The sequence below is a fragment of the Chelonoidis abingdonii genome, chromosome 5 (genome assembly GCF_003597395.2).
Source record: "Chelonoidis abingdonii isolate Lonesome George chromosome 5, CheloAbing_2.0, whole genome shotgun sequence".
In the NCBI taxonomy this organism is placed as follows: Eukaryota; Metazoa; Chordata; order Testudines; family Testudinidae; genus Chelonoidis; species Chelonoidis abingdonii.
In genome coordinates, this window is record NC_133773.1 from 146,434,354 (window position 1) to 146,458,462 (window position 24,109).

The 24,109-nt window shown below is 45.5% G+C and overlaps 1 protein-coding gene across 1 annotated transcript in view; it reads right to left on the reverse strand.

Moving 5' to 3' along the window:
* The window catches only part of DCTN1 (dynactin subunit 1), a 108,531-nt gene that overhangs the window by 76,797 nt on the left and 7,625 nt on the right, over window positions 1-24,109 (reverse strand). Inside the window, 1 exon segment of the mRNA XM_032787962.2 lies at window positions 13,253-13,501. Coding sequence (XP_032643853.2) covers window positions 13,253-13,501 — 249 coding nt within the window.

Sequence of the window (24,109 nt, forward strand, 5' to 3'; positions counted from 1 at the left end):
GGGTTTAGCTGATCGCCATATTTGGGGTCGGGAAGGAATTTTCATCCAGGGCGGATTGGCAGGGGCCCTGGAGGTTTTTCGCCTTCCTCTGCAGCGTGGGGCATGGGTCACTTGCTGGTGGATTCTCTGCAGCTTGAGGTCTTCAAACCACAATTTTGAGGACTTCAATAACTCAGTCATGTGTTAGAGGTTGTTATAAAAGTGGATGGGTAGGGTTCTGCGGCCTGCTTTGTGCAGGAGGTCAGACTAGATGATCATATTGGTCCCTTCTGACCTATGAGTCTATGAGTCTAACAGACGTTTTGGGGCATGAGCTTTCATGGGTGAATACCCACTTCGTCGGATGCATGCAGGATTCTTTGCTGCTTTTACAGATCCAGATTAACACGACTCCCCCTCTGATAGCTGCAAAGACAGTAAGATTTTGACGAAGCTCCAACAGAATCCAGACAGCCGAGTCTCCTGCCAACTCACCACCTAGCTCCTCGGCAGCCCATCTGGCATGCTGCCAGGCACTCTGTCCATCCAGCCTCCTGCCTGGTGGGCTAATGGGGACCCAAGACCCCAGGAGTTTGGAAGCTGCTGTTTCCAGACTCCCAGTTCCTCTTCAGCCCGCCAGGCAGAATTGTCTGGAAGGAAGGACTGCTAGGAAGAGAACGAATCCACCTATGTAGAGCGAGAAGAACCTCTTCGCAGGCAGGCTGGCTAACCTAGTGAGGAGGGTTTTAAACTAGGTTCGGCGGAGGGTGGTGAGCTAAGCCCAGAGGTAAGTGTGATACTGGGAGGAAACACAAGGAGGAGGGTGTAACAGGGCAGCCTCCTGATTCATACTGAGAAAGAAGGGCAACCGGCTACTTATCTTAGGTGCCTGTACACAAACGCAAGAAGCCTGGGAAACAAGCAGGAAGAACTGGTCCTGGCACAGTCAAGGAACTATGATGTGACTGGAACAACAGAGACTTGGTGGGTAGCTCACATGACTGGAGCACTGTCAAGGATGGGTATAAACTGTTCAGGACGGGCAGGGCAGAAAAGGTGGAGGAGTTGCATTGTATGTAAGGGAGCAGTATGATTGCTCAGAGCTCCCTTATGAAACCGGAGAAAAGCCTGTTGAGAGTCTTTGGGTTAAGTTTAGAGCCGAGAGCAACAAGGGTGATGTTGTGGTGGGCGTCTGCTATAAACCACCAGACCAGGAGGAGGAGGCAGATGAGATTTTCTTTGGACACCTAACAGAAGTTTCCAGATCACAGATCCTGGTTCTTATGGGGGACTTCATCACCCTGACATCTGCTGGGAGAGCAATACAGCAGTGAACAGACAATCCAGGAAGTTTTTGGAGTGTGTTGGGGACAACTTCCTGGTGCAAGTGCTGGAGGAACCAGATAGAGGCCGTGCTCCTCTTGACCTGCTGCTCACAAACAGGGAAGAGTTAGTAGGGGAATTAGAAGTGGGTGGCAACCTGGGCAGCAGTGACCATGAGATGGTCGAGTTCAGGATCCTGACAAAAGGAAGAAAGGTGAGCAGCAGAATACGGACCCTGGACTTCAGAAAAGCAGACTTTGACTCCCTAGGGAACTGCCGGGTAGGATCCCCTGGGAGGCTAATATGAGGAGGAATGGAGTCCAGGGGAGCTGGCTGTATTTTAAAGAAGCCTTGTTGAGGGCGCAGGAACAAACCATTCTGATGTACAGAAAGGAGAGCAAATATGGCAGATGACCAGCTTGGTTTAACAGAGAAATCTTTGGTGAGCTTAAACACAAAAAGGAAGCTTACAAGAAGTGGAAATTTGGACAAATAACTAGAGAGAAGTTTAAAAATATTGCTTGAGCATGCAGGGTTGTAATCAGGAAGGGTAATCATAGTGTAATCACACTTAGAGTTGCAGCTAGGAAGGGACAAGAAGGGTTTCTACAGGTAGGTTGTCAACAAGATGGACAGGGGAAGTGTGAGACCCATACTGAATGGGGGAGGCAACCTAGTGACAGATGATGTGGAAAAAGCTGAAGTACTCAATGCTTTTTTTGCCTCGGTCTGCACAGACATGGTCAGCTCCCAGACGGCTGCACTGGGCAGCACAGTGAGCAGCCCTCTGTGGTGAAAGAACAGGTTACGGACTATTTAGAAAAGCTGGACATGCACAAGTCCATGGGGCTGGATCTAATGCATCCAAGGGTTCAGAGGGAGTTAGCTGATGTGATTGTAGAGCCATTGGCCATGATCTCTGAAAACTTGTGATGATCAGGGGAGGTCCCAGATAATTAGAAAAAGGAAAATCTAGTGCCCACCTTTAAAAAAGGGAAGAAGGAGAATCCAGGAAACTACAGACCAGTCAGTCTCACCTCTGTCCCTGGAAAAATCACGGAGCAGGGAGCCCAGAAATTCCTGGTCACCTCATTCATGCAGAGGGACAAACCCCTGGCATCCAGGTGGAAGCTGCAGCATGCTGCTTTATCACAGGGCAACCACCACTGCTGCAGCCTCCATGCTTTGTTTTTTATACCTACTTCCTTCTGGACAAGCAAAGGCATCGCTAGAGTGCACAAGCCATAGAAGAGACATAACAGTTTGCCATGGTGCTGGGGATCAGCAGAGCAGCCTTGCGCCGAGGCCCGATACAGGGTCACTCTCTCTGCGTGTATATACACTACAAGCACCACAGAGGCACAGCTGTAGCCGTGCTGGAGTGTAGACACCTGCTGTAGTGATGGGCTTCCACTCCTACAGTAAACCCACTCGCTTGAGAGGCTGTAGCTTGGTCAATGGCAGATTCTTCCACTAGCCGAATGGTGCCTACACTGGAGCTTAGACGGATTTAACTAGGTCTCTCCGGAGTGTGACTGTTTCACACCCTGAGCTACAGAGCTAAATTGACCGACCTTATAGGTGCCGGCCAGGCCTCTGGAAGAGGTTAGCACTTTCTCACAGGTTTGCTACATCATCACACCTCTACCATAGAGTTTGTTTTTCCTAAAGGGATTTATCAGCTCCAAGACACTTACTGCCTGGTGTATTTAAGATCTCAGACACTTCGTTTTTATGAACAGTCTATTTTTGAAGCTAACGCTCCACAAACAAGTTAAAAGACTACTGCTGTGTTTTATGGATGCAGTTTCTATTTGCACTCATTTGCAAGGGGGTAGGGTTTGGGTGCTTTGGTTTTTGGAGGGGAGAGCGGGGAAAGTTTATTTGGGCCTTGTATGTTCCAAGAAATAGTTTTATCGGTTTAACAGGACTTTGGTTGCATCAATTTGATTAAAAATCTGTTTTATTAGCAAAAAATAAATCACAAAGTTAGAACGCTGCTCAGGAGAGCCTCGTTTATTGTTAACATACCACGGTCCCACATTGCACATAACCACACATTAGCGATGTGGCAGTGGCTTTTGAGGGTGACCTAGAGACAAAGTATGGGGGTGAAACAACAGTTTCATTTATAGCTGAGAACATGAGCAGGACATGAATTCTGTTGCAAGTGCCTCTAAAAGAACCCTGTCATTTTTTGATTTTTTTTTTAAACTGATTCTTCAGAAATTAACATTGGTGTTTTAGTGGTTGCTTTTGGTTTCAGCTGAAAACTGGAATCCTAATGATAGGTGTGATCCCTTGCTTACACCCTCTAACCAGTGCACAGAACAAGTAACTGAGAGAAAGCAGCACACACAGCATAGCAACACTCCTAACCCTACAATGTGCTTGCATCTTCTCTTTACACACGAGACCTAACTTGCAGCAACCTCCCACTCCAGCTGACAACATTGCTATAGCAACTGAGCGGTGCTCCCTAGCAGCATCAGAAAAAATTTCATTACAGAAAACAGGGAACAAGATGTTCAGCCACCTAGACTCTCAGATTGCCCCAGTTTGTGCCAACCACCGCCCCCCCACTCCCCAAAAGCAAGACAAACACAAAACTATCAATGTTCTTAACTATCTAACTGCTGGATGAGGAAAGGACTGAACAGCAGTGGACACCTCTCTCGCCAAAGCTGTTTCTATTCATTATTACAGCTTGATTCTCCTCCTCTGCTTTCTTTCTGAGCTCTCAGGCTGGAGCCAGTCAATGAAGGGGAGCTGTGCTCCACGGAAAGGAGCTTGATAAAAAGAGAAGTGAACACTCTTACAGGGTAAGGTTCTAAGAACAGGCCAAGAAGTTATTAAGCAGCATGCTCCTATCAAACGGAGCAGACATGTTAAAACTCATATGGATTTGGAGCCCACCCTCCCCAGCTCACGACTGCCATGCTGGATTTGCCCCTCTAAAGGGATCCAAGTCCTTGCGGCTGCTTCAGAGTTCCACTTGTAGAGGCAATGGGGCTCCCAGGCAAAGTCAAACCTGCCTCATGATTTAAAGCCAAGTTTTAAATCTGAGAATAGAGAGGTTACTCGCCAGCCTCTGTAACACAAGTGCGCTGCCTCTGCATAGTAGCGGGATGTGCCCCTTCCCCGTGTAGCCCACAGGTGTGCCTGGGCAGAAGCGATGCACTGCAGATACTGAAGAGTAATTCCTTTAAAAACGACAGCTGGTGCACCTTGCCAGAAGAGGAGGAGAGACTGAAAGAGTGTACAAAGGGCTGGTCTACACTGGGGGGGGGAATCGATCTAAGATACGCAACTTCAGCTACGTGAATAGCATAGCTGAAGTCAAAGTATCTTAGATCAAGTTACCTACTGTCCTCATGGCACGGGATTGAGGTCCGCGGCTCCCCGTCGACTCCGCTACCACCGTTCACGTTGGTGCTGTTCCGGAATCGACAGGAGCTCATTTGGGGATTGATATATCGCATCTAGATGAGACGCGATATATCAGTCCCTGAGAAATTGATTGCTACCCGCCGATATGGCCGGTAGTAAAGACGTACCCAAATAATCCAAGAGGAAAAAGACAGGCAAAAACACAGCTACAGATAGCTATCTGCTGCTTGAAATAAGTCCCTTCCACTTCCAGGAAGAACGTTTTAAGAGACATTTCCCTGGAACATAGCAGAATTTGTTAACTCTCACAAAACGGGCCAGGCCAGTAATGGTCTCTGGGATCCAAATCATTAGATGGAACAACTGCAGAGCAGGATGAAGGATGAGAGGACTTCTGACTCAAGAGAATTGGTGACACTTGTAAATGATACATAGACTCCCATGCAAAGTCCCAGGGAAGAGTGTACCAATACTGACTGCGCAAGACAGGGCCACCAGTCTGACCTGAGCCTTGTCTGCATCTCTTCTAACCAACAGCTCGGCATAACTTAGCCCTTTGCTCCAGTCTAACAGAAATAAGAACATAAGAATGGCCGCACTGGGTCAGACCAAAGGTCCATCCAGCCCAGTATCTGTTTGCCGACAGTGGCCAATGCCAGGTGCCCCAGAGGGAGGGAACCTAACAGGCAATGATCAAGTGATCTCTCTCCTGCCATCCATCTCCACCCTCTGACAGACAGCGGCTAGGGACACCATTCCTTACCCATCCTGGCTAATAGCCATTAATGGACTTAACCTCCATGCATTTATCTACTTCTCTTTTAAACCCTGTTACAGTCCAGGCTTCACAACCTCCTCAGGTAAGGAGTTCCACAAGTTGACTGTGCCCTGCGTGAAGAAGAACTTCCTTTTATTTGTTTTAAACCTGCTGCCCATTAATTTCATTTGGTGACCCCTAGTTCTTGTATTATGGGAATAAGTAAATAACTTTTCCTTATCCACTTTCTCCACATTACTCATGATTTTATAGACCTCTATCGTATCCCCCCTTGGTCTCCTCTTTTCCAAGCTGAAGAATCCTAGCCTCTGTAATCTCTCCGCATATGGGACCTGTTCCAAACCCCCAGTCATTTTAGTTGCCCTTCTCTGAACCTTTTCTAGTGCCAGTATATCTTTTTTGAGATAAGGAGACCACATCTGTATGCAGTATTCGAGATGTGGGTGAACCATCGATTTACATAATATATTCTCCTTCTTATCTCTATCCTCTTTTTAATGATTTCTAACATCCTGTTCGCTTTTTTGACCACCTCTGCACACTGCATGGACATCTTCAGAGAACTATCCACGATGACACCAAGATCTTTTTCCTGATTCGTTGCACTGGCGATTGAGTACGCATCCATTTCTGCTCTGGATTCAACACACTTTGCATTGCTGGTTGGTGTGAAAGGATCTACCAATGGAGTGTTACATTTCTTGAATACTTCTACTAACATCTGCTTAAGCAATCACTCATCCTGGTCCTGTACCCTGAAACTTTTCTTGTAAGGTAGCACATTTTCTTTCCCAGCTGAAACAACAAGAGTACTTGTGGCACCTTAGAGACTAACAAATGTATTTGAGCATAAGCTTTCCCAGCTGAGTGAGCTAAGGGACACACCTGACAGACCAGGTACCAGTCCAGAGGACCAGCAAAATGGCTGGGAGTGGGCATCTCCTTGCTTGATGATACTGAACATCGCTGTGATGTTGTCTGTCAGTACTGGACCAACAACTCTTTTAATCAGTGTCAGAAAGGACTTCAGAACCCACCTGATGGCTCCTACTTCCAGACCCTTTACTTGCAGCTTGGCTTCCCATGTATTCCATCAACAACATACCATCACATCTTGGACGTGGGTCAGCCCAATCAGGGGCATCTGCTGAGACTCACATGGCTGGGGGATGGAGGACAGAAATGAGCTGTCACTGAGCACACCATCCTTAGCTACCATAGGGCCACAAATTGAAAGTGAGGAATAACAACTGTTAATTTTTTCCTGGAGGACACTTGGAGGCAAGGAGGCAGACAACTGCTGGATTGGTTAGCCATCTCTAACCCAACCATTCTGTCACGGTGGGACTAAAGAGATTTTGTGCTGCTTGGATGCAGTTGGCTGGCCATTCCATTGAAAAACTGCACAAAGGGACCATTAAAGGTGAACGGATTAAAACGGTGTTTGCACACTGCCTAGTACAACAGGGTCTCAGTCCACGACTCGGGCTCCCAGGCACTACGATAAAACTAATACTAATTTAATATTAAAAGTTAAATCCAAGTTACTATCCATACATGTTTAGAGTGACACTACGCCCCACGTTCTTCATAGAGATATTATTATGGCATAACTATCATGTATTTTATGCAAGAGAGGTCATGTGCTATGTCACCGAAAAGGTTATCATTCATCCACTGAATATGATTATTCTAGGTGTATGCATGTATCATTTTGGTATCTGAAGTTAGGAATATTGTCTATGCATCTGTTACAAATGCATTTCCACCTGGGGAACACCCACTAGACAGAATGCAATCAGTCTAGATGGCTGGCTGGGAAGGCCATTAGGGAAAACAACAGGTCTTAGAAGATGCTAATCTCCCACTGGGGAGCCTTTCTGAGGATGCAGCAAACAGCCTCCAAGTCATGGTTGCTGTGTCCTTACAGGGACATGTGACCAAGTCACCTGGTACTGGACTCCATCTTGGAATACCAGGGTTTTTCCCCTGAAAGGCGTGGGAAGTAAAGTTGAAGACAAAGGGTGCCCGCCATATACAAAAGCTATTTAACGAAGGGGAGTGACATCATCTAGGTTCTTCACTAAGTCCCGGCCAAAGAAACTGCTGGAAACACCTGAGGAACAAAGAGTGGACTAGGGGAGAAGGGCTGAATTCAGATTGGAGGGATTTCTAGCCTGTGAAAGGAATACCTGGAGTTTTAAGCTGCAAGCAAGTGCAGCTTCCTCTCAAGAATCTCTGCAAACTGCCTAAAACAACATTTAGGGTGAGAATTTGCTACTCATGTCCAATCTCTTTAGTATATTAAGCTTAGATTGCATTTTTGTTTCTTTGCTAGGTAATCTGCTTTGATCTGTTTGCTATCCCTTATAATCACGTAAAGTCTGTGTTTTGTAGTTAAAAAACTTGTTTTTGTCTAAAACCCGTGTGTGGAAATCATAACCGGGGGCAGAAAGCTGTTGCATATCTTCCTCCACATTGAAGGAGAGGGTGAATTTCACGAGGCTACGCTGTACCGTTCTCCGTGCAGCGCAAGATGGTATCATTTTGGGTTTACACTCCGGTGGGGAGGGGGTGCCTTAGCAACTGGGAGGTGCCTTAGCTAAGCCTTTCCATGCAGAGCTGATCTCAGCATCTGTGTAAAGCTGGGTGTGTCCCTACCTGTATGTGTGCTGGAGGGGGCCTGCGGGCCTGTCACAGCAGTACCGTGTAAAGGGAGCCCAGGCTGGTGGGTCAGGTGGGCTCAGTGGCACCCCAGTTCCAGGTGGCACCCCAGGAGAACCCGTCACAGAGTTAATTCCTCATTCAGTTTAAAATGATGTAATTTCCTGCTTCACTTGAAGGTACCTGCCCAGCCTCCACTCCCAAGTTTTCCTTGCTACAGGCATTTAGGGTATGCCCACACTGCAAAGAAAAACCTGTGGCACCAAGTTTCAGAGCCCAGGTCAATTGACTCAGGCTCACGGGGCTCAGGCAGAACTAAAAATAGCAGTGGAGACATCTGGCCTCTAGCTACATCCCAGGCTACCAGACCCACCCCCTCATCAAGTTTTAGAGCCCAGGCTCCAGCTCTAACGTCTACACTGTTATCTTCAGCCCCTGCAGCCTGAGCCAACTGACCTGGGCTCAGAGACTCGGAACCACAGCCCTTTACTGCAGTGCAGACATACCAACACTCCTGGGAGTGCGAGAAATGCAGCTCCCCACACTGTGGATTTGGTGGTGGTAACGCCATTCTCTGCTTCATGAAGAACATGGAACTCTTGGTGCAGTTCAGCATCATTTCATGATCCCATAACCTTAACCTGTTGAGATACCCCTCCAGTAATCCGCAGATGCATTTTTACTCTGTCAGCAATCTTTCGTCGAATAGTATAGCTAACTAGGCCCCCCTTTCTGAAGAGGGCTCAGAATTTTGAGCTGCCCAGCCTTCACTCCTTAAGTGATTGAGGGACAGGAGTCGTGGCACTGCCACTCTCCCTGGAGTGAAGAAAATTCACTCCCATGAGTGGGCGTGGAATGTCTCAATTTTTCACCTTTAACCAAGACCCCTTTTTGATTAGGGAGCTGCATACATAGAACCACAGACATGTAGGGTGGAAGGGGCCTCGAGAAACCATCAAGTCCAGCCCACTGTCCTGAGCTAGGACCAAGTGAACTTGGACCATCCAATGATCGGGATTCCACAAACTCCTCTGAAAGCCTGTTCTAGAGCTACCCTTAGAGTTAGAACGTTTTTTCTAAATTTAACTTAAATCTCTGTTGCTGCAGATTAAGCCCGTTACTTCTGGTCCTGCCTCCACGGGACATAGAGAACAGTTGATCACCATCCTCTTTATAACAGCCCTTAACACATTTGAAGACTGTTAGCAGGTCCCCTTTAGTCTTCTTTTCTCAAGACCAAACATGCCGAGATTTTTTAACCTTTCCTTATAGGTCAGGTTTGCTAAACCTTTTCTTAGTTTTGTTGCTCTCCTCTGGACTCTCCCCAATTTGTCCACATCTTTCCTTAAGTGCGGCACCCGATACTGGACACAGTGCTCCAACTGAGGCCTCACCAGTGCTGAACAGAGCAGGATAATCACCTCCCCATCTTACATACAGTACTGCTCTTAATACATCCCAGACTGATCTTAACCTTTTCACAACCGCAGAACACTGACGACTCTTATTCAGTTTGTGATCCACTACAACCCCGAGACCCCTCCCAACAGTACTATCCCATTTTGTAGCTGTGCATTTGATTTTTGCTTCCTAAGAGCAGTATTTTGCACTTATTTTTATTGAATTTCATCTTGTTGATTTCAGACGAAAACTCCATTTTGACAAGGTTGTTTTGAACTCTAATCCTCTCCTATAAAGAGCTCACAACACCTCTCAGCTTGGTCTCATCTGCAAATTTTATAAGCATACTCCCCACTCTATTATCCAAATCATTAATGAAAACATTGAATGGTACCACACACAGGCCCTGATTCCTGTGGGACCCCACTAGATGAGACCTCCCCGTTTGACAGTGAACCACTGATAACTACTCTGAGTATGGTCTTTCTGTGACCTTAGCAGCCTCCCAATGCAAGAGGGCAAAGGGCTCACTGCAGAGAGTTCTGGATGCCTAACCAGTTCAGTGTGCCCCACCTCATGAATACCATAACCTGCATCTAAAAGGTGTCATGTAGGATATCAATAGAAAGCTAACAACATACTGATCATTAACATTATTGTGGGATATATGCACAGAGGACAAATGCAAAATTACAAATATGTTGGGAATTATGTCCTTAAAGTGTGTCTGCCAGGCAGGGCTGAAGTTACCCCTCCGTAACCAAAGAATATGGCTCTGCCACCTTGAAGGTGCTTCCAAGGCACATCAAGAAACAATGGGAATTCATTTACATAGAAGGTAAACAGAACCATCAAGCTAACAAGGGAAGAAGATAACTATTCAGCATCACAGCAGTGCGAGGAGATTGGCGGAACAGATCAATCTGCATTTTGGCAAACACCAGCAGTGGAAGAAACCAGCATGAAACTTCCTTCACCACAAGACTCCACGTCATCTTTCTCACAGTCTGCATGAACTTTACTTTGGGGGGTAACCATCAGAAAAATCTATTTCAAAGGTTCACTGGACTATACAAGCGGCAGAGACCCCAAACTATCTTTCACCCAAGATAACAATGGAATGGAGTACTTTGGACTTTAGGGGGCATCCTGGCCAAGGGGGTGGTCAGCCATCTTGCTGGAAGATAGTGTGGTGAAAATCTGACCTTGAACCAAGACTGTAGTGTTGTTAAGTCTTAGTCTCTAGAAAGAGTTTCTCTCTTTATTTGCTTGTAGCCATTTCTCACTCTCCTTTATATTTGAACTCGCTCACAATTCTCTCTTCTTTTGTTAATAAACTTGTTTGAATTTAATCTAAACAACCCAGTGCTGTCTTTGAATTGAGGTGCTAGCTTGACTCCAGCTGAAGCGATAAGCTGGGCACTTTGTCTCTTCAGAGGAGCACATGAACCTTATTACTTGGAAAGGGCTGGACATTGCAGAGCACATGGTTTGGGGGAAATGACAGGGGGCATTGGGGCATCTTCCAGGTGTAACCAAAGCTGGTTGAGGCCAGAATGTGGCTCTGATGTAATAAGCAGGCTGCTCCACTCGGAGCTGCTGGCCCAGTATCACACAGATACTCAGTGCACAGTGGACGCTGGCGGGGAGCAGCCAAACAAGGGAGCTATAGCAGCAAAGCCCTTTAAAGGCAGTTACAGGGTAAGTGATAATCCCTCACTGGTCTATATCACACCCCAGAATGTGACATCTACCTTAGAATCATTCCATCTAGACCAGTTTGCTTATGAGAATGTGTCAGAAGCCTCACTAAAATCAAGACACATCACCATCTATTGCTTTGCTCACCCCACTCTACTAGGCCAGTAACACTGTCAAAGAAGGAAATTAGGTTGATTTGGCAGGATTTGCTCTTGGCAAATCCATGCTGGCTATTCCTTATCTCCCTATTATCCTCTAGGTGCTTACAAACAGATTGTTTAATCTTTGTTCCAGTATCTTTCCAGGTATCAAAGTTAGGGTGACTGGTCTATAATTCCTCAGGTCCTTTGTTCCTCCTTTTAAAGGCAGGTACTATGTCTGCCCTTCTCCAATTTTCTGGGGCCCCACCTGTCCTCCAGAAGTTCCCAAAGAGAATTGCTAGTGGTTCTGAGATTGCTTCAGCTAGTACTCTAGGATGAATTTCATCAGGCCTCCCCAACTTGAAAACATCTAACTTATCTAAACATTCTTTAACATGTTCTTTTCTTTTTTTGGTTTGCATTCCTTCTCCACGGTTGTGAATATTATTTGTGCTGAGTCTCTGGTCACCATTAACCTTTCCAGTGAAGACTGAAACAAAATGGGCATTAAACCCTTCCGCTTTCTTGATGTCATCAGTTATTGGCTCATTTTCCCTGCTAAGCAGAGGACATACACTTTCCTTTGTCTCTCTCTCACTTCTATTGTGTTTAAAGATCCTTTTCCTATTTCATTTTTTGTCCCTTGCTAGGTGTATCTCATTTTGTGTGTTACAAGCTTGTGCTATTCTTGCTATCAACCATCAGCCCATGTTTCCACTTTTAGTAGTATTCTTTTTTGATTGTCAGGTCATTAAAGAGCTCCTGATGGAGCCATATTGGCCTCTTACTATTCTTCCTATCTTTCCTTCACAGGAGAATAGATTGCAGTTGTGTCTTTTCTTTAATAACGTCTTCCTGAGAAACTGCTAGGTCTCCTGAACTCCTTTTTCCCTTAGACCTTTTTTCCCCACAGGACCTTAGCTACCAGTTCTCTGAGTTTGTTAAAATCTGCTTTGTTGAAGTCCACTGTCCTTATTCTGCTGTTTTCATTTCTTCTTTTCCAATGAAACACGAAATCTATCATTTTAGGATCACTTTCACCCAAAACTGCCTTCCAGCAGGAGATCTGCTATCAAGTCCTCCCTGTAGGTAAGAATCAAGTCTAAAATGGCTGTCCCCTTGGTAACATCCTCCACTGCCTGGAACAAAAAAAAGTTGTCCCAGGTGCATTTCAAGAACTTCTTGGATATGTTGTGTTTTGCCATATTCCTTTTCCAACAGATGATGGGTAGTTAAAATCCCTCATTCCTATCACGTCTTGTCTTTTGCATATTTCTGTTATTTGTTCTAGGAATGCCTCATTTATCTTCTTTTCCTGCCTTGGTGGTCGATAGTAGACCCCTACCATAACATCACCCCTAGTTTTTACCCCTTTTATCTTTACCCACAGACTCTCAACTGGTCTGCCTGCCACGTCCTTCTGGATCTCAGAATAAGTGTATATATTCTTGGTGTACAACACCTGCTCCCTTTTTACCCTGCCTGAACAAGCTGTACCCCTCTATACCAGTATTTCAGTCATAAGACTTAACTGCCATCACAGACTGGGTGGGGTAAGTCATATGTTAGTTTGTGGACTAATACTTCTAGTTCTTCCTGTTTACTCCCCATATTCCTTGAACAGACATCTAGGATGTTGAGCAAATTCCCCCATGGATTCCCTCTGATTTCTCCTTTGACCTTATTGCATTTTTCTACGTCCCCCACAACATCTAGCCCTCTGTTCAGGTCACTTAACTAGTCTATACTGACCTGTGGGCTTTTGTGACCTATCCCCTTTGAACCTAGTTTAAAATCCCTCTCATTAGGCTGACGGCTCAGTAGCAGCAGCCTGGCAGGCACAAACCAGACCACGCTGCCCAGAGGAAAAACATACCTGTGACTGTCGCACAAAGATGCCATGGTTCTCTTCACAGGTGAAATACTTCCTGCCCTGCACAGTTCCATCATTCTTGCCCTTCGCTTCATCCAAGATGACTCCAACCCACTTTCCCGTGGCGAACAACGTGGCTCCAACATATGCCACCGTACCACGGTGTCCCTTTCCGATGACTTCCACTCTGGAGCCCACTTTCAAGGGCTTGCCACTAGCTTCCACACTCATCCTGGTTCCGGTACTTGACACCTAGAGGAACAGCAGGAGAATAAAAATGTCAGCAAGTGAACATCTGAAGTTACTATCAACTGTGTTTCTCTCACTATTTAGGAGACTGAAATCTCATTCTCAGTTCAGCTGAAAACCACCATGTTTGATGTGACCTACGTGAGGACAGCATGCGTCTTCCATTATAGGATTTTGCCTGGAGTTAGATGAGGTAGAGGAAAAGGTTTTGAGCAAAGTAGGCCAGTCATCATGAGAGTCATTGCTACAATTCGTTATTTTCAGAAGCAAACATAATAGATGCCCTCTCACCCTGGGGCTGCCACAAGCATTAAAATCATGCACACCAGCAAAGCCTCTGAAATATTAATTATTGCTCCTATTAGTTTTTAATACACACCCTAAGCACATATACAGTATATATTTTGGGAAGACCCATTCAGTGGCTTTGGGAAAGACCAATATGAAGCAGCAGCCCTTTAACAAGTCACCACATACATCTGACACTGTGACAGATGGTTACAGATCATCTTCCAGTGTGGGAAGCACGGGATCACTGTCTCAGAAGAGACAACTTTATCTCCCTGCAGCATCACTAGCCTCTAGCATTAGAGGCCCCTATAACCAGGGCTGTTGGGTTTGTGAACCCTCCTCTTCCACAGCATCATGCTTTGCTACCTCTCCTCAAAGAGATTCAGCTGGTCCATGTCTGATATTTGAGAACTAGTGGCCTATCTCCGTGGATTTAGGAGACAAACTCTGGGCCAGGAGCACCCATTCACAGCTTTACTAGAGCTCCAAATCAGGCACTAAGCAGTTAATCAGAAAATACAAACATTAAACTCTCATTATGTTTTCAAGACACTCAGTATATCCTCCTAATTACCCATCCATGCTTGCTAAAGTCTGATGTGCACAACTGCATTTTTAAGTTGTCATCTTCTCAAACCTGTATCTTCTGCCTAGGTACAACGAAACGCATTCCAAGATTCACTTCTGGTGCAGAGAATAAGGCCATGAGTGTAAGCAATTCCATAAATGAAGTGTTTTACACACTCAGAATCTTACACATGTCTTAATGTAACTGTGAAGCACATGCCTCCAGCGGCTGTGGGCCCCCTCCGCTCTAGCGTTGGGCGAGATGTCACCCAGTGAAAACAGTTCCATCTCTATTAATACTACTTGCCTAGACCATAATGTTGCTGTCACATTTCACTGGCCTCTCCAGGCACTCATACTGTGTCCAGGACAAAAAGGAGTCTAAAGCTTTACACAGCCAATTGCTATCAAAAAGACTCCATAACATAACACTTACACAGCACTTCAAGTAATCCTTAGCATACAGGGGTTCTGAAGAAAAATGTTCGTAAAAAAGAAAGAAACTGACGTGGGAAGAAAGGGAACCGATCATAAACAGAAAATGCCTCAGCCTCATCCGTATTCCAGTAGCTCTGGTACCTGCAAGGTATTATTCTATTTGACTGAAGAAGCAAATGTTATTTAACCAGATAAGTCCACAGGAAGTTGCATCCATCTTCTAGTGTAAAGAAATATACTTGCAGCTCAACCAATGGCTAGCTTGAGTTTTGGGGGCTCCTTATGCAAACACCACAATATTTATACTTCCATTCGTTATTCTAGCAATGTGACATGCTGTTACAGAAACAGCAAACCTCAGGTTAGGCTCCAGCTTGGCCTAGCAACCGGAGTTTTCTTCCAGATCATAAAGCTGTACAGACAGTAGTAACCACCATGCCTGATTTGTAAACATTATACCATGGCCCTGATCTGATAAAACAGATAGATTCCTAAACCCAATTCATAGTCATTCATCTTGCCAATGGGCCAGGCCAGGGGTGGGCAAACTATGGCCTGCGAGCCAGATCTGGCCCGCGAGCCATTTTAAGCCAGCCTGCAAGCAGGGCCTGGGGTTTTCCCCGCTCCAGGGCTCCAGCCGGGTCAGGGGCCGCACCACGAGGCTCCAGCCGGGGGTCGGGGGCCGCAGCACGAGGCTCCCGGACGCAGCCGCATGGTCTCGCTTCGAGGGTCGGGGGCCACGCCATGCGTAGGAACCAGAAAAGAGACATGCCTCTGCTTCTAGGAGCCGCTTGAGGTAAGCGCCACTCTGAGTCTGCATTCCTGAGCCTCTCCCCATGCCCCAACCCCCTACCCCACCCCTGATTCCCCTCCTGCTCTCCAAATCCCTCAATTCCCAGCCCAGAGCACCCTCCCACACTCCAAACTCCTCGTCCCCAGCCCCATCCCAGAGCCCTCACCCCGTCCTGCATCTCCAGCCCAATTTTGTGAGCATTCATGGCCCACCATACAATTTCTATTCCCCGATGTGGCCCTAAGGCCAAAAAGTTTGCTCACCTCGGGCCAAGCTGTCAGGGCCAGAGCCTTCAAGAGTTTTCTTGGCTAAAATTTGTTAAATAGAATTGATGACCTGAAATGACCTTAATTTCTCCAGATTGGAGACCTCACAGCTCATGTGATTGCCTCATGAGAGACATAAGTTCTCTTACAAGTTGAGCTTTCATTTTACAAATGAGCTTCCAGTGACCTCAGCTGGAACTCCCCTCCCTGGTACACAGAAATCCGAAAACAAAGGGTGTCCCAACCCTCAATAGGAGCATGGACATCCACTGTGTAGGTCAGCCTGTTACAAACCATTTCTGTTAGCTATACAGGCAGGAGGACGATCCCTGCTGGAAAGGGTAGAGAATGGAAGCTAAAACCAAGATGAATGAATGGAATTCTAGAGCACTTGTCACATCAGCTCCAGCGAGATGTTGGGAGAAGGGCTGACGAGATTTTTGCTTTGTGCTTTCATTAGTAAGTGTGTCTCTGAAGGGAGGAATAGAACTTGTGGGCCTCCTGCATAAAAGCATGTTCTCAGGAGGGGCATTCCAAACACAAGAACAGAGGGAAGGTGTGGAGATAAGTGCATGAGGAGGACCTGAACAAGACAATTATCCAACTTAGCAAAAGTGAAGGGAACAGCCAAACCGGACACCACCAAAGAATCACGCAGATGAAAGCCAGTGAAGGAATATGAAGCAAGGCCAGATGTGGCTGGAATGAGGGCAAGGTATATTACACCTGCATTGTTCTGGATGCATTCAAGTGGGACAACGTTAGAGTCATGGAGGCAAGAGAGCAGGAAGTTATGGTACTCAAGACAGTTTAAAAGGTGACCGGCAAAGGTTTTTTAATTCTCTTTCCCTAAAACTATTGTTTTATGTATAAAGATGACCTAAATAGTTGATGTTAAAACAAGTGTTTTTACTTCCTTTTACGTTAGCAAGATCACGAATGTCAAGTCTGGGTTTGCTGGAGGAATCTGTGAGTATCTCAGATATTTATCATGAGCTCCCAAACACTTAACTGACAAGGTGGGAGTGTTTAATCCGGAACAGATACTCCTTTCTCCAAAGCATTCATTAAGCACTGGAGTAAAGCAGATATTAACAAAAAACAAGAGTATTAAACCATCAGAATAAACAGCCAATCTCAGTCACTATCTATGTTTTAATAGCTCTCTGACCACCATAGACTCTTCCAGGGTAGAAGAGACCTGAGCTTTTAATGGAAAAAAAAAAGAAGAGAGTCTCATAAAAATCACACAAAAGCCTTCTAGCCCTGCTTTCCACATCATAAACTGGGCAGCCAAATGTCAGATGAAATTCAATGTTGATAAATGCAAAGTAATGCATCTTGGACAACATAATCCCAACTATACATATAAAATGATGGGGTTTAAATTGGATGTTACCACTCAAGAAAGATCTTAGAGTCATTGTGGATAGTTCTTTGAAATCATCCATTCTATACGCAGCGGACGTCAAAACAAACAAACAGAATGTTGGGAATCATTAAGAAAGGGATTGTGACGTTATTGATGTCTATAGTGTTCAAGCAGTTGTGGGAGTTATGTGGGGTGAAGCACCTGAAAGCCGTTCCCTACCACCCCCACACTAATGGTCTAGTGGAAAGGTTCAATGGAACCTTAAAGTCTATGTTAATAATGTATGTGGATAGACGCCAGAATGACTGGGATGTTCTATTGCCATATCTATTATATGCGTACAGGAGTGTACCCCAAGAGTCTACAGGGTTTGCTCCCTTTGAGCTGCTCTATGGGAGGCAGGTCCGGGGCCCCCTAGATTTGGTTCGTGACTCCTGGGAAGGTCAGGTGGAGGAGACAGAGCAGCCGGTGGCTGAATTTGTGGCTCAGTTCAGGGAGAGTTTGCAAGAGATGATGAAGTTGGTTGAGCAGAATCTGAAAGAGAGCCAAGTTACTCAGAAGGCCTGGTATGACAGAGATGCTCAGGAGAGAGCGTTTGAAATAGGGGACATGGTGTTGGTGCTCGATCCTGTCAGGAGGAACAAAATGAAGGATGTTTGGACCGGACCCATGGAGGTAGTGGAAAGAATTAACGAGGTTACCTATAATGTAAGGAAACCCCATGGCCAGGAAAGTGTGCAGACAGTGCATGTAAACAGAATAAAGGCTTACCATGCATTGGAAGTAAATGTGAACATAATCTGTTGTGCTGAGGAAGAGGCAGCGGTTCCATCCTTTGGTAGACATGGTTGCTGAGAAGCCAGGAGGAGGACACTCTCGAAAGCCTTTGAGATGGGGGAGGCGTTTAGCAACCCCTTCCCCCCAAAGGAGGCAGTTGCTGATGTTGTTGAAACACCACAGATGGACATATCCTCCACAGGCCAGGGGCTCACAGATAGGATAACACACTCCATTCAGATGGTGGGCCCCGCCCAGCCCCCAAGCAGCCAGCATTACGGCCAAGGAGAGCTGCAAAGCAGATCCAGGAAGAGGTGGAAAGCATGTTGGCAATGGGAGTAATTACCCAATCCTATGACCTGGGCCTCTCCCATGTAATGGTGCCGAAGAAGGATAAGACCATGAGGTTTTGTGTGGATATACAGGAAGCTAAATGTTATCACTCAGGCCTGACCCTATCCTACCCCAGAATAGAGGATCTGTTAGATACCCTGGGCGGGGGAGCAGTTTAAGCACCCTAGATCTGACCAGGGGGTATTGGCAGATTCCCTAGATGCTGATGCACAAAGAGACGCTTTCATAGTGAAATCGGGGCCGTATGAGTTTCAAGGTTGTTTGCCCTTTGGGATGCTTAATTTCAGGGGGGCTATTTCATTGAGACTTATAAACGAGGTCCTGCGGGGATTAGATCTTTGCCAGGGCCTATATAGACGAACACTGGCCATCTCAGCAGTTTCGTTTGGCAAAGATCACCAGTAACCACATTAGGATTGTGCTGCCCGCTCAGGGAAGGCAATTCTAACTATTAAGGTTTCTAAATGCAGAATGGGAGGCTGCTGATGGTGACCTACTGGGGCAACAGGGTGGGCATTGCATGGGGCACTGCGCCCTGAGCCTTCCAACGTGGCAGGCCATTTAGAACTGCCTTTCCCTAGAATTAGAAGCAGGTCCAATGTTCATTGGTTTGGCCAAACTATTACAGAAGGTTTGTTTCAGGGATTCAGTGCGTGCTCCCATCACAACCTGACGAAAAAGGAAAAAAAACCAGACCAGGTGCAATGGACAAAGGCCTGTGAGGCAGGGATTTCCAAAGCATTAAAAGTGCTTTTGCCAGAGACCCTGTGTTTGGCCAGCCCAAATTTCAAAAAGCCTTTTGCTGTGTACAGATGCTTTCCAATATTGGGTTGGGGGCCAGTGCTAATGCAGAGGAGCGGCGGGTAAGAGACATCCCGTGGGCATACTTAAGCCAAAAAAGTTATCCCCCACTGGAAGCAAAATTCTCGCTACCATTGAGACAGGAATGTTACGCCATTGTCTGGGCTGCAAGGCAACCTTAAGCCCTATTTGTTAACAACCAAAATTCACTGTGTGAGGATCATGCCCCTTTGGTCTGGTGCACCAGGGCCAAAAGGTACCAACTCCAGGTTGCTGCGCTGGAGTTTAGCCCTTCAAGAATATTGAAATGGATATAATCCACATAAAGGGGGAAGGAAAATATTGTAGCTTGATGCATTGTCCCGAATAGGGAAATGATTAGGATCAGTCAGTGATGTCGTGTCATCCTCCTGCATCAATTTTGCATGGAGGTGTGAGGTTATTGATTATAAACTGGGAACCATTTAGAAACATGGTGGCAACCACGGTTCTTGTAGTGGCCACCAAATTCTATGTAAAGGGGGTCATATAAGGTGTCCTAAAAGACCAGGTTAGGTTACTTTGGTTTATGGTTATGCTGTCTGTATGTCTGTATCATTTCTGTATTGAAGTTATGAATAATTGGCTGTATACTGTCTGTATTTTAAATTGGTGCTGCAGTGCTGGGTGACACCCCAGACAAACTGGTGTCAGCTCAGCTTAGCCTGCTTGATGGCCCATTAAGGACCATCACCTATCCAAGCCCAGTGAGAAGGCGAATACGCCTTGAATCGTGACAGGAGGGTGTGGCAGAAAACTGTCCCATGTGCTGCAGACTCCTAGCTGAACCTCACAGTAGGAACAAAGGAGTGTTCTTACACTGGAAAAGTCTATATAAGGCGAGGCCTGATCTTCCATTGGTCTTCAATTTCTGCTATCTACCTCATGAGGAACTTTGCTACAATATGGAAGCCTGCAACAAGGACTTGGATGACCCATCCCAGCGGGGGATTTCTCCAGAGACTGGATTTTTTAAACCTGCAGTTACTCATTCACTGCTACCAAAGCCTGAACTTAGGACTTTGCCTTACTGGATGTAAATTGATTCAGTTTAACCAATTCAGCTCTCACCTCTATCTTTTTCCTTTTATGAATAAAACCTTTTAGATTCTAAAGGATTGGCAACAGCGTGATTTGTGCGGTAAGATCTGGAGGGTATATTGACCTTGCGAGTCTGGGGCTTGGTCCTTTTGGGAATCGGAGGGAACCTTTTTCTTTACTGGGGTGTTGTATAACCATCAATCTCTTCCAGGACGTGTGGGGACTGGTGGTGATACTGGGAGACTGTGAGTGTCTAAGAAATTTGCTTGTGTGACTTGCGGTTAGCCAAGTGAGGGTTGAAAACTGAAGTCTGTTGGTCTGGCTGGTTTGGTTTGCCTTAGAGGTGGAAAAACCCCAGCCTTGGGCTGTGACTGCCCTGTTTGAGCAATTGGTCCTGATTTGGCACTCTCAGCTGGGTCCCGCCAGAACCACATCGTCACAGGGATAAATAATACGACAGAAAATATCATATTGCCTCTAAATAAATCCATGGTACACCCACATCTTGAACACTGCATGCAGATGTGGTTGCCTCAAAAAAGATATATTGGAATACAAGAAAGTTCAGAAAAGAGCAACAAAAATTATTAGAGGTTTGAACAATTTCCATATCAGGAGAGATTAACAAGACTGAGACTTTTCAGCTTGGAAAAGAGACAACTAAGGGGGACCATAATAGAGGTCTATAAAATCATGACTGATGTGGAGAAAGTAAATCAGGAAGCATTATTTACTCCTTCTCATAATACAAGAACTAGGGGTTACCAAATGAAATTAATAGGCAGCAGGTTTAAAACAAACCAAAGCAAGTATTTCTTCACACACCGCACAGTCAACCCGGGGAACTCCTTGCCAAAGGATGTTGTGAAGGCCAAGACTATAACAGAGTTCAAAAATGACCTAGATAATTTCATGGAGGACAGGTCCATCAATGGCTATTAGCCAGGATGGGCAGTGATGGTGTCCTTAACCTTTGTTTGCCAGAAGCAGAGAATGGACAACAAGGGATGGATCACTTGGTGATTCCCTGTTCTGTTCATTCCCTCTGGGGCACCTGGCACTGGCCAGTGTCGGAAGACAGGATACCGGGCTAGATGGACCCAGTCTGGCCGTTCTTATGTTCTTATAAAGAGGGTGTGTGTGGACAGAAAGCACGTGCCCAATTTTTTTATCCTTTGAAAAAATCACCTTTTCTGACCAACATGCTGCTTTAAGAATTAGCAGCAAGCACCATGCTACCCTCAATGCATGCAAACACCCTTATTGATCGGATTGGAAATTTCAGAGCATCTCACTTCAACTGAAAAGAAAGGAAGTGAATGTCTGAATGGGTTTGAAGAGAGGGCACTCAACCAAGAGAAAGAAAGGGCCTTTTCCCCAAGCTGAATAAGCTCCTCCTGAGATTGCAGCAAACCAACTAGATAATTCATTAGCAAGAAATGAATTGCACAGATTTTACTGGAGAAGAACTTGCAAGATTTCATAAAGGTCTGTATCTAGCTAGCTTTTTATACAGTGCTCATCGCCATGTAGCCGAGTACCTTAGCGCTGCATCTAAGCAACTGGAGAAACCCAATGACCAGATTAGAAGAGAATTAAGAGTCTCTGGAATGTTCTGTTTTCCTGATTATTCTAACACACAAATAAGCTACAGGAAGAATACATTTGCAGAACAGAATTATTTTCTGTAATGTTATAAAAGGAAAAACTGTGGCCCTTCCTTATATACATTACCAGACCAAAATCTGTTAAAATTACCTGAATCCAGTTTAGTGTACAGAAAGCTAACAGACAAGCCAGGACATCCCTGCTGTACCTTTCATCAGTCTTTCTCACCAGCTTCCACAATCTTCACTGCTAAGGAAAGGAAGACTTTACTTTTCTTTGCTACATATCTAGTCACACATGTAAAGTCCCTGAAGGTTACTTTTAAACTGGTATAACCTTATAGAAAACAGTTTCCTGTGAACCATAAAACAAACATCTCTCTAAAATCATCTGTGAGGGAGACAGACTCTAGATGTTGTAGACAGAAAGGGATTTATGTAAACAGTCTCTCTCTGTAGTTTTGGAAGCCACTTCCATGAATACCATCTTTTCTACAAGGTTACTAGACGTACTGTCGTATGCAGATGCTGTACATTCTCTAGCCTAGCGGTAAACCTATTAAATCATCCAAGGCCACGTCAACTGATGGACAGGTGAACTGGTTGAGCTAATAGTTTCTCCTCTGTAGTAAGAGGAGGCCCTGAGATATAAACCCTCATCAGAGGCTCAGTATGAGGCCTGAACTAAAGGAATGGTCAAGACTTTGCTAACAAAGCAAAGTTAAGCAGTGAGCCAGAGGCAGGCCCTGCTCACAGAAGCTGGCAAGGAAAGGGTTGATGCTGCAAAAAGAGACATACCTAAAAGGTACTGGACACCAGAGATCAGAACATTCGCATATTCGTACACTCCTCACAGTTAAGAAGGAACAGGCTGACCCATCCCAATGACAGGGCCAAGAGGGTTCTGGAAGTACACTTAAGATGTACTCTCCCTCACATCTGAACTGAATGGTATTTTCTATTAAGTTTTGAATTAATAAAACGGCATCTAGGAAGAGTTTTGCCTTAATTTGCTTCACTTTTCATTCCGTATTAATGCACTTGCATTAAACTAACTTGCATGAAAATAGTGCATCAGTTTCTTAGTTTATTTCTCATTGGAAGTCAATAGCTGGTTGCTGTAATTATTAACACAGCTATCCATCGGTGTCCTAGGAGTATGTGGCACCTCACGTGATTCATAACCCGAGACACCCACATCATTCATGCAAGTGTCATCAGCACCGAATGAGGGAAGAGAAAACATAAAATTAAACCTGGGGAAAAGAGATACTAAATAAAGAGGGTTTCATAGTTTATGAGGTACCAGATGTGCCTTTATTTTTATTTTTTTAATTGCTTCACATAGTGAAGTTTCATTGTCAAACTAGTAAGAAAGTAGATTAGAAACCTGTTAAACTTGATGGCATGCCCATGCCACCAGGAGTGCCCAGGCACGTCAGGTTTGCAAATTGTAGCTCAAAAAAAGCCTATTTTAAATTTACAAACCTATTGTCATCAGTTTGGACACAGCAAGAACATCTCACAATGGAAAATTCCAGGATGCCACCCTGACCAATGCAGTCCACTACTCCAAGTATATTCCAAAGGTTCCTTTTAAAAAGGGAACTTTACTACTGGCATTGTTTACCAAAATTGGTAAGCTACAAAGAATTATTCTCCAAAATCCAGAAGCTCCGGCCCCTAGCAGCCTAGCCAAACTCCTACCCCACCAGAGCTTCTGAAATGCTGACAGACAGCTGTAACAAACCCCAAACCTGCTAAGCTGGAATGGCTGCAATAAGGTTTTCTGCAAAGCAAAGTTCACAAGCCTCCCACTGAATCCATCTTATAGGAACTTCTCTACTGCAAACACCTGAAAAACTGATTTTTCAGAAGCTCATTTAGCTCCTCTCTCTAGTTACCACTGACACTGGAAGATACTGCAAATAGGTCTCTGGTCAGTCCCATGGAAATATAAATTTTTCACTCAGAACAGTTAGACAAAAGAAGCTAAGTGTGATCGCAGAAGTTACAGACTAGTGCAGGGATCAGCAACCTTTGGCCCGTGGTCCGCCAAGTTAAGCCCCTGCGAGAAGTGGCGCGGGCCGAGGGATGTGCTGGCTGCTGCTTCCTGCAGCCCCCATTGGCCTGGAGCAGCAAACCGCAGCCAGTGGGAGCCGCAATCAACCAAACCTGCGGACCCGGCAGGTAAACAAACCGGCCAGGCCCACCGGGGCTTACCCTGGTGGGCTGCGTGTCATTCCCTGGACTAGTGAACATTAT